We start from the raw sequence: 14,094 nt of genomic DNA, 5'->3' as shown, positions 1-14,094 counted from the left end.
TTTGTATAAATAGTAAATACCGTGGGACTTGAAAGACAGATATTTTGTTGTAATGCTTTGTAACGATTTTCAATTATGGGATATTTTACTAACATGGGATATGTTTTCTACATACCCCATGTTATTTTTTTTTCTCTTATGAGGTGGATTACCAAAAAACTCCATCCATTTGCTCCTGGTCCGGCCCTTCCATCAAATTTTAGAACCCTTTGAGGCCCACGAGTCAAAAAGTTTGTCCTGACATAGATCATGATCCCTTGCTCTATTTCAGTATAGACTACAAGAACAAATAACAATTCTAAACACTTTTAAATCTTACTTCTTTGGATTATGTCTTAAGAGGAAAAAGTAGCATATTCACAGTTTTGTTATCCTCCACAAAATATCGCAATAAATATCGTACTGTGAGGTTCATACCGTGACAATATCGTATCGTGAGACTTGGATATCATTACACTCCTAATAACTACTGAACATTTATTGAAATAAGAATTACACACAAGCTGTAAAGGTGACCGTTTGACTGTTTTATTATATATAGTATATTTATAATATGTACAGAAAAACATGATCAAACTCAGCAGGGAGACAGCAGAGAAACAGCTGAAAGAAAAGACAAGAACAGTGACTGAGAGGCATCTGAGATATAACTGACCCCTCCACTGACAGCAAGAAAAGAATCAATGTGCAAATGACAAGGACGACACCCCAAACACACAGGAAATACAAAATGAAAAGACGGTTTTCATTAGAATCACATTCAAATAACGCAAACCCCATGTCCCCCCGTACACTTCAATGAACTAGACAACACGGTACAGAAGTGAAAACTGCAGAAAACAAATACAGACATAATGGAAGTAAAAAATAAAAAAAACCCTACATATAATAATTTCCAGGCTACTCAAAGATTTGTGACTTTTTTTTCCTCAAACTGTAAAAATGAAATTCAAATATGAGGACATGTGCATGTGTGACTATTTCTTTTTTACACTGCTTGTTTTGCATCTACTTCAGTGAGACCAGTGTGAACGCTGGGATGCCAACGTATGTCCAAAAAAAACAAAACAAAAAAACTCAGGAATGTTCCATATGACGCACTGCAAACACGCAAAAACACAACTGTTCCCTCCCCCACTTGTATATCTATTTTTTTTATTTGTTTTTACCCTTGTTCTTTTAAGACAAGCATTCTGGTTTAGCATGACGCGACACAAAAATCAAGGCTATAAATAAATGAGTGTAAACTGAAGCTGACGCAAGGCAACGGGCAAGGCTCATCTCCAAGACTGTGGAAGTCATTATCTCCAATACCTGCGATGTAAGCGATACCTACTACAATGTAAGGCAATGAGAATTTTTTTTTTTTTAAAGGGATGCAATTGGGGATTTATGGGGGAAGAGTCGGGAGTTCATATCCGGTCAACTAACGCACGACCAGTCAGTCCCTAAAACTCTGGACTCCCCCTGAAACGCACGCCAAAAAATAAATAAATTTGAAGCTTGCTGCTAAATACGCTACTAGAAAGTATCATCACTACTGAAAGATTTGTAAATAACTGCATTAATTTGACGTAATTATTAACTGTTGATCTTAATTTGTGATATCAGATAATTAAAACAAAAATATAGACTTCAGCCATGCCGGAAATTCTTCAATAAGATGAACTAATTTGAAACGAAGCAAGCTCAATGGTTCTGTAGCTCCTGTGTAGTGTCAAATATTTTAATAGTTCCTTCACGACATCCATGAAAACAACGCTCCAAAATCTATCTACAGGAGCCTCAGAGGGTCAACGCTTCCAAGAATACAAGAGGTTTATACAAAGGGAATTCCGAAGTTAATCTACTCCAAGAATTTTTGTAGTTTCTGGTTGACCAGTTTCTGTAAAAGTGGATGTTTCTTCTTACATTTAACCAAGCCAAAACTACAGGATTTTAGCATTACTCTTTCAGGGCCTCTCCTTAATAGTTTGTGTATTTTATAGCGCGGCGGCTGCAGTGAGGGGCTGGGCCGGGGTCAGTGAACCCGTGTTTCGATGCATTCCTCTAAGGCTCCCTGGAAATACTACTGAGTGCTAAGGTGAGCAGTTCCAAGCACCGTGTATGAAACCCCCTACATTCTTGCCTCTGGTTTCACTGTCACTGTGCCAACTAGTGTGTGTACAGAGCACTGGGGCTGAGGAAAACGAAGGAATCCTTTTTGAAATTTTTGTAGAAAACATCGTAAAAGACATTCAACTAGAGTGCAAAGCGAAATAAATGCAAAAATTTGTATCACTTTTGCATGCATCTATGTTAAATCAAAATGAAATCATTTTTGTTTTTTACTGGAAAGCAAAGAAAGCCAGCCAATCACAATCTTCCACAGAACTGGTTTAAACGAGTTAAACTGTGTCAATACTTTGTGCTGAGTTTGCTTGGTTCAACTTTAGCATGCCGGAATTTGAAAGAACCACTAAAGCGCCTAAACCCAGGTAATCCGCAAACTTTAACTGCCCTAAGTTAAACAGAAGACAATAGCGAGTGAGAAGACAATAGCGCAGGGTTGTAAAGATGGATGCATTGTGAACGGGGGAAGCCAGACCACTCGTAAGGCAAAACGAAAGATTTACGAGAATAGAACTGGAAGGAAGGAACAGTGAACCTATCCCCAAACACGCACGCGCACGCACACACACACACCAAGTCTGCACCCTGCTTCATCTGCGAACAAGCGAAACGACATCCACCTCTGTACTGGTCACACTGTACAGCCCAAATAAAAGATTAAAACCACAACAACTATTAAGGGCTTATTATTAGATTAAGCAGAGTGTACGCCGTTGCCCTTGCACAGTATTTAGTGTCAAAACCATCATGAGATTAAAATACAGTTGTGTCAGTCCAACCTTTTAGCCGCAGATTTCTGGCTCTGGGATAAAACCTGACAGCCTCGGTTCGCGCTCGCTTGCGGATGTCAAGAGTGGCGAGATCTATTTTTAAAATGTTCAGCAGTGCAAAGCGTTTTTACACCGTGAATTCCAAAACAAAGGTGAACGTTGTTACTATCGGGTGGTGCGGTATAAATTATTTACAAAAGGCATGGTTTGTCGACAGCTGAAAATGATTAGCTCTGCGTGAAATGTGGGGAGGTGTGACCAGGCACTATAGGAACCGGTTCTAGTCAGATCTTAAAGAGTTTAAAATGGTTAAGCAGTAATAGGACCAGAGTGGAAACATGGCATTAGACTACTGTAGCTGCTGCTGCTGCTTTGAGTTGTGTAAATCATTAAATCCATGCACTGAAGCAGGTTGGAGAGCGAGGAGGGCGCAGAGGAGGTGAGGGACAGGGAGAAAACTCACCGGGGGACGAGCTTTCCCTGTCGAATCTTCAATAAATAGCGAGACCCCACCACCTTCAAAAAGCTACGCGGCCAAAAACTACCTGCGTTGCGCTCCCCCAGCTAGTTTTGTGTGTGTGTGTGTGTGTGTAGCCCCTTTTACACAGGATAAAAAAGAAGTGAAGAATGTTGGTGATGGCGACCGGTTCGTAACAGTGCGTATGCCAGTCTCAAGCCTGGATGAATGGAATCGTCAGAAAGAGCATCCAGCGCGAATATTTATTTTTTGCAAGTCCAGTGAGAATCAGAGATAAATTTTGCCAGTTCCCTAAGATCTGCCACATGTCTAAGCTACAACAGGTAAAACACATTTGCCTAACATGTTATATTATGAGATGAAGTGTGACAAAGCTGCAAATAAATAATCATTTTGCAAAGATTTCTGTGTAAAAGGGGATGGTGTGTGTCTATTTGTATTTAAACGTCATCTTGCCTCAAACGCCCACTAAATCCAGACCCATCTTCAGGATTTTTTGGTTGTCCTGTATCGAAAGCTTCCCCTCTACTTTGTCAGATGAGGTCCTTTTCAGTCATGGAGAATCTGTGCTCCTCCACTCCACAGGGGGCGGTGTAGGTGTGGTAGTTGAAGGATGACCGATCTGCGTGGACATGGGTGAAGTGGGCAGGGCGTAGTGGGTGGGCGGAGGGGTCCTTTAACAGCAGCCCCCACTGGATGGCCTGACGGGGGTGCTCTCGATTTTGAGGTTGGGTTTGTCCCCTCCGGCCGTGGCCCCGGGGCCCATGCGCTTCTTGATCTCCGCGGCCATGGTCATGAAAGCCTGCTCTACGTTTGTGGCATTCTTCGCGCTGGTCTCCAAGAAGGGGATGGCCAGGGAGTCGGCAAATTCCTAAAAGAAATACAAGGAAACAGGAGAAATTATGGCGCGTTCGTTTATCCATCCGACTCGGAAGTTTGAGGACGTTGCCTAGAGATACACACTGACACGCCCATTTTCCTCGGACGTCGGAACTCGGAAGAGCTCGGAGGAGACTGAGCAAGGTTTCAGAGACAGAAGCCAAGATGGGTGCGCCCAGTGTCACTTGAAGTATGAATGGTTTTCATTGTGTTTGACTGAAATTGGCATTTAAACCACCAAAGCGTCCACTCGTATTACTGTAGTATTTTACTGCATCCATATCACTGCCTGTGGGTCTGGTAATATTACTGTAGTACTTTACTGCGACCATATCAACGCCTGTGTGTCTGGTAGTATTACTGTAGTACTTTATTGTGTCTGTATCACTGCCCGTGGGTCTGGTAGTATTACTGTAGTACTTTACTGCGTCCGTATCACTGCCTGTGGGTCTGGTAGTATTACTGTAGTACTTTACTGCGTCCGTGTCACTGCCTGTGGGTCTGGTAGTATTACTGTAGTACTTTACTGCGTCCGTATTACTGCCTGTGAGTCTGGTAGTATTACTGTAGTACTTTATTGCATCCGTATCACTGCCTGTGGGTCTGGTAGTATTACTGTAGTACTTTACTGCGTCCGTATCAATGCCTGTGGGTCTGGTAGTATTACTGTAGTACTTTACTGCGTCCGTATTACTGCCTGTGAGTCTGGTAGTATTACTGTAGTACTTTACTGCGTCCGTATCAATGCCTGTAGGTCTGGTAGTATTACTGTAGTACTTTACTGCGTCCGTATTACTGCCTGTGAGTCTGATAGTATTACTGTAGTACTTTATTGCATCCATATCACTGCAGTACTTTATTGCATCCGTATCACTGCCTGTGGGTCTGGTAGTATTACAGTAGCACTTTACGGCGTCCGTATCACTGCCTGTGGGTCTGGTAGTATTACTGTAGTACTTTACTGCGTCCGTATCACTGCCTGTGGGTCTGGTAGTATTACTGTAGTACTTTACTGCGTCCGTATCACTGCCTGTGGGTCTGGTAGTATTACTGTAGCACTTTACGGCGTCCGTATCACTGCCTGTGGGTCTGGTAGTATTACTGTAGTACTTTACTGCATCCTTATCAACGCTCGTGGATATAGTAGTCGGTGCCACCCATGTTTTCAGCCCATTTCCTGCCAGCTAAAGTGACAAAATTATCTACTATCACACGAAACCAACGCTTTCACTTCTCTAATATACTGAATTATTCTATATATACTGAATTCTTCCTCGTGGCTGTGCAGTTGAAGCGCATACTCATTTTGGAGCGCCTGGTACTTGGCCAGCAACAACAGCTTTCCTGGTAGCGTCCGTGTTTTTCTCCGAGTCGGACACACAAAACATATTAAAAAGGTTGAAGCGTGGCGTGACGTGACATCACATTTGAGAACCGAGTGGGAGACGGATGGATGGATAAACTAACGCAGCATTAATTTTGTATTTTCAATAGTTTTAAGACAATATAAATGCTATTCTAATTTTGCATATCCTCCTGGGACCTGAAGAGAAAAAGTGTATCACAATATTTTTTTTTGTGTGATTTTCTCTCTATTTGGAGATAAATGAACACTTTAGCATTTACATTTTGTTCATTTTATTTTTAATTTTGCAACACGTCCTCTGTAATGGACACCAGGAACATTTTGGTGTTAAATCCATGTGAAGTTAACCTAACAGAAACATCTTCTTTTGATGACCAACATCTCTGACAAGCTTCTACAGTCGCCTCAAAAAGTTTTTAGACTCCCTTTTAATTTCTTCTTATTATAATTTTTTTTATTATAGTGCAGGCATAAACTAGCCCCTATTGAGTTAATTTTTTATCCTGGACATGATAGTACCCTATAATCCCACAGTCCTATTTAGGCAGAGGAACCTAGTCCCCCCATTAAGAGTCTTTCTCAAAACACTTAAAAGACAGACTGGTTAACTCAGTATCCACTATAAACGACACAAACAAATGGATTGGGTCTCAGGAGGATATTTCCAAAACAACAATTATGATATAACACTTTCTGTACATTTCCAACCTCTACTAATAATTTTAAGCTGTTTCTGTCATTCCAAATCGTACCTTGGCCGTTGTGTAGTCCACTACTTTCTTGGTGGTCAGGTCACACTTGTTGCCAACCAGCAGCTTGTTCACATTTTCACTGGCGTAGCGGTCAATTTCTTGTAGCCACTGCTTCACGTTGTTATAGGACTCCTGTGACAAGACATGACATCAAAGATCACAGAGTGGACCGAGCGACTGAGTGACCAAAAGTCTTTCAAACACACCGCACGTACCTGATCTGTCACGTCGTAGACGACTATAATGCCATGTGCTCCTCTGTAGTAGCTGGAGGTTATGGTTCGGAACCTCTCCTGACCTGCAGTGTCCCACTACGAGGCAAAACAACAAGTATTACTCACAATGTAAATATGCAATACATGTGCATATTTAAGTTTGTATAGCTTAATAATTTCTTAAGGCATTAGCGCTCCACTGTTGAGCAAAGAGCATTAACTCAACTATTGACACACACACACAAACACACTCACACACTCTTAAGAACTACAACTGCCCTCCCTGACCCGACCAACTATTGTGACCTCAGCCACTACAGCTTTTGATTCAATAAAACATCACAGCGTAGGGGCACTGCTACTTTTATATTCTACTGGACTGGTTTAGTCTAAAAAGTTTACACTCCTGGGTTTCAGCTTCAGCTTACAGGCAACATTTTAAAGACTTTTCACCTTTCAAAAGAGTTTTAAATTGGCAACTGTCCTACTTTTCATCGTTCTGAAACCCGCAGAAGGACCCATTAAAAGCATCTCAGCATGTAGCATCTTGATGTTAAAGTTAAGTGGAACATAATGAAATTTCAATGGGGAAATTGAATTTGCATTATGTGACATATTGAGGCAGTTTTGGCAAATGAAAACCACTCAGCTCCACGCAAATAACTCAGAGCCTGGTTGCAAAACTTTAACAAATTTATTTAATGAGTTAATAGGATAAAAAGGTGTCCACTTAATTTATTCTCCAGTTTCCATTGTTTGAAACAGTCTAATGATTAAAGCTGGGTATCAGTAAGAAGATGATATGATACATACCTCGATACAGTGCACTCTTGGTTTGATATGATACATTTCAAATTAATTCAATACAGTTCAATAAAAAATAATGGCTGAATCATGGTTGTGATACTAAAAGTCTTTGTTAAACCACTTCTTGTGCAAAGTTCATATGAAACACATTCATTTTAATCCTCAAAACAGTGAAAATGTCAAATGTGCTGCATAAATGAGTTTCCTTCCTCTGAACAAACAACAAAACTGTAGCACTGTAATAATTTATTAAAATATACCAAAAGCGATATATCGATACTGTATCATCACATTAAATGATACGACAGCGGTTTCCACCCCCATCCAAGTAGCTCGCAAAAGGACTTCTGAATTATACGTGTTGAATAAGAACAATTTGACTGATTAAATGCCTATTATCATTGTAAATGTATAATTTTGATGCCTAACTTTGTACACAAATAAATGGATAATGGTTTATGTTATATAGACATCTAACTGTAGCCTATCTAAGACTTGCTGTGGCTCTTATATTTACAAAATTTTCTTTAATTTCAAAACTAGTAGCTCTCTGGCATTTTTGCTTTGTAAAAGGAGCTCACCGAAGGAAAAATATTGGAAAGCCCTGTGATATGATATATCAATATTTCAATGTTTTTGCACTCCTCTACTAATGATATAGAAGTTGAATGGGTTTATTGCACAATCCGTTTATAAGCCCATAAATATTCAAATCTTTTACCAACAGTCGTTTTGAAAACACACCTGGCATGTTCATTATCTTGTTAAAACTCGTATAATCAAATTCACTTCTAAACCAAACACAATTGGAGCTTTACTGTGTTTGTTTTCTACACAGCAGAAACACAGAAGAACAGGGAGGGGGGCACTGTCTGTTCTCTTCAATGAAACAGGATCCATTCACACACACGTACACGCACACACGCACACAAACGCACACACACAAAAGGCTGGAGGTAGGGCCCAGCTCAGGTGTGTTGTGGACTGGAGCGGTGTGCACTTACGATCTGCAGCTTGATGGTCTTTCCGTCCAGCTCTATGGTGCGGATCTTGAAGTCCACCCCAATTGTGCTGATGTAGCTTTCCGTGTAGGTGTCGTCCTGCCAGCACAAAGTAAAATAGAGGACATCTGAGCTAAAAGTATAGTTTTGTGTGGCTACGGTGGGCACAGTGACATTTCAAGATAGTGTACTGCTTGGAAATGTAGTAGTAGTAAAAGCCGTTTACCACAAAAACCTTGTGCCCTGACCTATATCTATTTTAATTGCTGCTTTAAGTGCTCACCATTTACATAATTTAGTACTGTAATGGGAACAGTTTATGTTCACAGCTGCTGAAATTACAGCAATGAGAAAAAAAAAAGTAATAGCGATGTGAAATGTTGGAGCATAATTGGGGGATAGGGCTGTGCAATCATTCAAATTTCAATTATCAATCAATTATTACTCTATTCTCTTACAATGAATTACCTTCTGTTGAGAATTTCTAACCTACATGGGCTTTTAATCAAACGTGTGATAAAATATACTAATAAAACAAAATTTTTGTATTAATTATGATCTCAAATGAAGTGAAAACTCATAATATTTGCCATAATCAAGCAGCCCGAATAGAACTTTTGATGTTGTGTAGTAGGGCTGTCGTCCTGCAAATGTTTAGCTGATTAATTCGTTTATTCAGGAAATTTTAAGTACAAGGAACAACAGCCAAGAAAGGAGAAGTTAGTGAGTGAGTGTGCAAGCTGTTTGCTTCGTATTTACACGTAAAAAGATTTAATCTATGTACATTGTTTCCTAATAGTGTACATCTTGGCCCAGATATGTAATAGCTTCAAGTGATGTTTGCCATGCTTCCTTTTTAGTCGATTAATCAATCTGCAGGGCATGTTTTTAGTCAATTTTGTTTAATCAACAACAGCCCTAGTGTGTAGTTAGCACTGGTGGCGGTTAAGTGAGTAATAGATGTTTGCTAAGTCAATTATTTTCACTGAAATTACAAAGTTTGACTGTGCACATGGTCGTATAGTCAGCCATCTTATATACATCAACTAGTTCCTCCTGTCTGTTTCTCCAAAATAGGGACATGTACACTTTGTGATGAAATACCTGTATGCAGGCGTATTACGAAACTTAACGACACAAATTTGCCTTTAAGGGTTTTCCTTGTGACTGCAAAATTGATTAGTGTAGCTCATAGTTTCCAGGAAAAGGTCGAGAAGGCCCCACTTACAGCGAATCGAAGCAGCAGACAGGACTTGCCCACCCCGGAGTCTCCGATGAGCAGGAGCTTGAACAGATAGTCACTGAAACAACAGCACAACACAATGGTCAATGGGGGAGAAAATGAGGTCATGGTGGTCTGCTGCGAGGACCTGGTTAATTAAAAGAAACAATCTGCTGCATTGTAACACAACAGCGTACACGTGAGAAGATTTTTTATTTGGTATCCCTTAACACTCGCTATATCTTAATAAACCTCTAGAAAACAAGAATAAAGACTTAAGCTCATTAATTACGGAAAAGCAGTTTATTAAGAATGATAAAGTAGTAGAAACTAGGAATGTAACAATAACCAAATATCTTGATATCGTATCGTCAAAGTTCTCACAATAATATCGTGAGCCATGACAATATATCGAATTACAAGTCTCTTTGCTTAAATTAAGAGTTATGGTGCTGCAATAGCTAAAAAAGACAGAGGGAACTACACAGACCATGATCCTTTGCTCCGTTTCAGTGTAGACTTCAAGAAGAAATAACAGTTCTAAGCATTTTAAGTCTTAGCTCTTTGGATTAAGTCTTGTCAAGGCATTTTAAGATGAAAAAGTAGCATATTAACAGTTATAATATCGCAATAAATATCGCACCGTGAGATGTATATCGTGAAAATACTGAGTAAATATCGTAAGAGATTTGAATATTGTGATATTCGTGAGACTCCCCGCCATATCGTGAGCTTTCCCATGATATCGCAATAAATATTGTCCCGTGAGGTTTATACTGTGACGATATCGTATCATGAGACTTGGATATCATTACACCGCTAGTAGAAACTAAATTCAATTATAGATGCATTGTGTAACTTTTCTGGTGAAGGGTCCGTTTCTTGGTGTGAATGGATAGGTTGTTGCTTTGCCTGGAATGTTCCGCAGTATGTGATTACACTTATCCAATGAAACAAGCTAGAGACACCGCAAAGGGCAAGTTACAGGTCAGATCTGTGGTGAGACAAGCTCGCTCGCTCACAAAAACTGTTTTTCAAGGTGTTTTTGAGCGATAAAAACACTGGTAATTGAATAAATGCAAGATAAATACTGTATGGTTAATGCCTGATTGTGAAATATTCCAGGCGAAACAATAACATTTCAATTCTTGCACCTGAAAAGTTACAGAGTGCACATTTAATCACAGCTAATTAAGGTGTAGTTCTTTGGAAAGTGTTTCATTTTCACTGCATTAGAATAAGTAGTTCCTAAATAGAGAGAAAGAAAACAATGCCTCCGAATGTTCACTGTGGACATTCCTCAGAGAAACTTAATACCGCGAATACCCAAGATACAGAATAACTAACAAGCTGCATACTTTGGATTTTTGACATAAACATGAGCGTGTTGTTCAGGAGCTCTCCTTTTGAAATACGATATATAAACACATATTTTACAAGTTAACCGAGCTGTAGGAGGAAATCTTGTTGTGAAGAATTTACGAGAATATTTTCAACTAGATTATTCTTCAAAGAGCTTTCTTGATTTCTTTTTAATGCAATGGATCCGAGTGAGTCATGGAATAAACATCACATGAGTATGACAGGGGTACAACTTCTGACAGAATTGCCCAATACCTGTGCTATTCTAGTGTGAGGGAACCTGAGAGCCTGTTGCTCACTCGCCATTCATAACAAAAACACATTAAACGTTTAAGCAACAACTAAGAGTCAACAAGCTTCAAAACCATGTCAAACGGAAATAAATTAAACAATGATGGCGTAATTGTGTAACAAGATATGACTCTTTGCTGACAAGTCATAGGATTCCAATTTGTACACTTGAAAGTCCTGTTGATGTTTCTCCTAAATACAGGTCTGGTCATCCTGCTAATGTCAACAAATAAAAGAGCAACAAAAACATGAAAATATAAGGAAAATAAAAGGGCCTGTCGCAACAAATGAACAGTTTAGTTACATTCTTCAAGCTGTGGTTTTAATTCCTACAAGACTTATTCATTCATTCATTTATTGACTACTGAAGGTGAAATGCAGTCTGTAGATTTCTTTCTTTCTTTTATTTTTTTTATTATTATTAAAATGTTTATTTCATTTTATTATACTATTATTTAATTTTCTAGATTTTTTCTTTTTTCCTCACTTATTTTAATAATTTGTTTTTGTCTGTTTTTTGTTTTTTCCTTTTGAGTAACTATTATCATTCTTATTCTTCTTATTATTAATTTATTGTCTCACCTGTTGTTGTACTTTCATCAAAAACTGACTCTGTCAAGCCATTAAATTAATCATGCTGTCCTGACGGACCCATATCATACAAGCCTGTCCAGCTTCTTTGGGTGTCCATGTTTTTTTCACAGTTATCACATATTGGCATGTATAATGTATGTCAAATGCATGTACATATTTACATATATGTATAAGTGTGTGCCTATTGTGGGATTATAATTTAAAACTGTGGAAAAAATAAAACTGAAATTGATTGATAGATTCATTCAATAATATTTAAGTTCCCAATTTTTAACTGAGAAGGAACCATCGACTGTAAAAGAATATACAGTCCATCAAACTGAAATATTAGCTTTTAATTTGTCGTAAAAATTAAAAGGAATTTCTGGGTTAAATATGGAAATTAACCCTAACCCAGAATAAGATTTAATGACTAGAATAGGGCTGGGTATCATTAAGAAGTTGCGGATACGATACTTAGGGCACGATAGGATACATATCTCGATACAGCGCACTTTTCATTCGATACAGTACATTTCAAATCGATTTGGTACAGTTCAATAAATAATTTTTTGTGCAAAGTTCTTATGAAACACCCATTTTAACCATCAAAACGGTGAAAAATGTCAAATGTGTTGCATAAACAAGTTTACTTCCTCTAAACAAGCAACAAAACTGTGGCTCTGTAACAAAATAGTTTCATGAAATATACCAAAAAATCGTCTTGGCAATATATCAATACAGCAACTCATGATATCGATACTGTATCATCACATTAAAACGATATGATACGTCGATATTTCAATACTTTTGCACATCTCAACAATATTTAATTTGCCTTTTTTTTTTTTTTTTAGTAAGAAGCATAGACTCAAAAATAATATACAGTCTATGGAACTAAAATATTAGCTTGTATAGGAATTTCTGGGTTAAATATGCTAATTACCCAGTGACATAAGCCATTACAAACATTACAATAGCCTATTATTATTATTGATAATTATTACCACTAACCAAGAATAGAAATTGAAAGCATGAATGTAGCCTAGAGGTCTATCATAATCCATTTTTGTAAGTTATGGTAAGTACCTAGAGTGAGTGGTTTGACAGTTCAAAAGCACACACACGTAGGTAAATGTTGTGTTATGGGCGTGGAGGTATTGGCCAACGAGTCGAGCAGGGTTCACTCAGTCCCAGATAGGCACAGATAGGCACCGGCTGATCCAGTGTGACGTTTAAAGTGCCCCGAGGATCCCGCTGTCATCTCACATCTGTCGCCTCCTCTCGTGTGTCGCAGGTGGCCGGGGTATAATGATCCCTACACATCCATAGCAACCAAAACCAAATACTTCAATGTGTGTTACGTGGGGGAAATACTCATGGAAAGACAGATGCTTCCTGAAATTAAATCTTATCAAACGCACCAGATAAGGATAGTGAGTGTGACTTGCCATCGCATCCTGTGCATTAGGATGACGATCTGCTTATCGGGCTCGCCACACGTATGTTACTCAACGCGCGATCAGCTACAAGAAAGTGAAACGTCAGCAGTATATGTTTTTTTTTTTTGTTTTTTTTAGTTTCGACTCGAGTTTTCCGCGGCTGTAGCTTTAATTCTAGCCGGTTTCGTGGCCTTTTCGTCCCGTGACAAGCCGAGACGAGCGGGCTGTCAGCTGACGCCGAGCAAAAACGCGTTACCGAGACTGACACATGAAACAAGCTGCGGTCCGCGCCCTGTTTGACAAAATTCCGCTCGCTTAGAAGCAAATAAACGTGTAAATACATCATTGTGAGATATGTAGGGATGTTAGGTGTTTAAATTGTGTCTAAATGCGCACGATCAGCGCGTTAAAATAAAGCGTACGGCTCTGTAAAACTCACTATTCAGGGTTCATGGTGTCACGGTGATGTGTTTTTCCGCTGGCGAATCGTCTCTTCCTTCCTACTCCGGCAAAAAGATGACTTGTAGGTCCGGTATCCGAGGCACTTAATCCCCTATTTGGTAGTCTCTGTGACTGTCCACGTCTTGGCTCGCCTTCGTAATCTTCTATTGGTTCATATATCCCAAAATCAAGCGGACATATCCCGTTTGTTCAGCTTTAGGTCCGAGTATTTTATCCCTTTTCCAGCCGTTCTGTGTCCGCTGCTTGGTAGAGGTTCAAGATAACTGCGCATGTGCGGACGTGACGCGAGGTGACGTGGCACTCCAGACTGGGCTGAGGAGCGCGTCTGGGATTTGTAGTCCAGATAAAAAAATAAAAATAAA

At 39.3% G+C, this 14,094-nt stretch overlaps 1 protein-coding gene across 1 annotated transcript; it reads right to left on the bottom strand.

Moving 5' to 3' along the window:
- Window positions 1-506: 506 nt before the first annotated feature.
- rab1ba (zRAB1B, member RAS oncogene family a) lies at window positions 507-14,008 on the bottom strand. Its single transcript, XM_020936480.2, has 6 exons — window positions 13,710-14,008; window positions 9,609-9,681; window positions 8,384-8,479; window positions 6,573-6,668; window positions 6,358-6,489; window positions 507-4,231 (listed from the first exon to the last, which is right to left on the bottom strand). The coding sequence occupies exons 1-6, from the start codon at window positions 13,721-13,723 to the stop codon at window positions 4,037-4,039; spliced, it is 606 nt and encodes a 201-aa protein (XP_020792139.1). The 5' UTR covers window positions 13,724-14,008; the 3' UTR covers window positions 507-4,036.
- Window positions 14,009-14,094: the final 86 nt, after the last annotated feature.

The sequence above is a fragment of the Boleophthalmus pectinirostris genome, unplaced genomic scaffold (genome assembly GCF_026225935.1).
Source record: "Boleophthalmus pectinirostris isolate CB_2022bp ecotype Guang Dong unplaced genomic scaffold, ASM2622593v1 HiC_scaffold_20, whole genome shotgun sequence".
Taxonomy (NCBI): domain Eukaryota; kingdom Metazoa; phylum Chordata; class Actinopteri; order Gobiiformes; family Gobiidae; genus Boleophthalmus; species Boleophthalmus pectinirostris.
The sequence above is the reverse complement of the archived record's forward strand: the minus strand, read 5'-3'. Positions and strand labels throughout refer to the sequence as shown.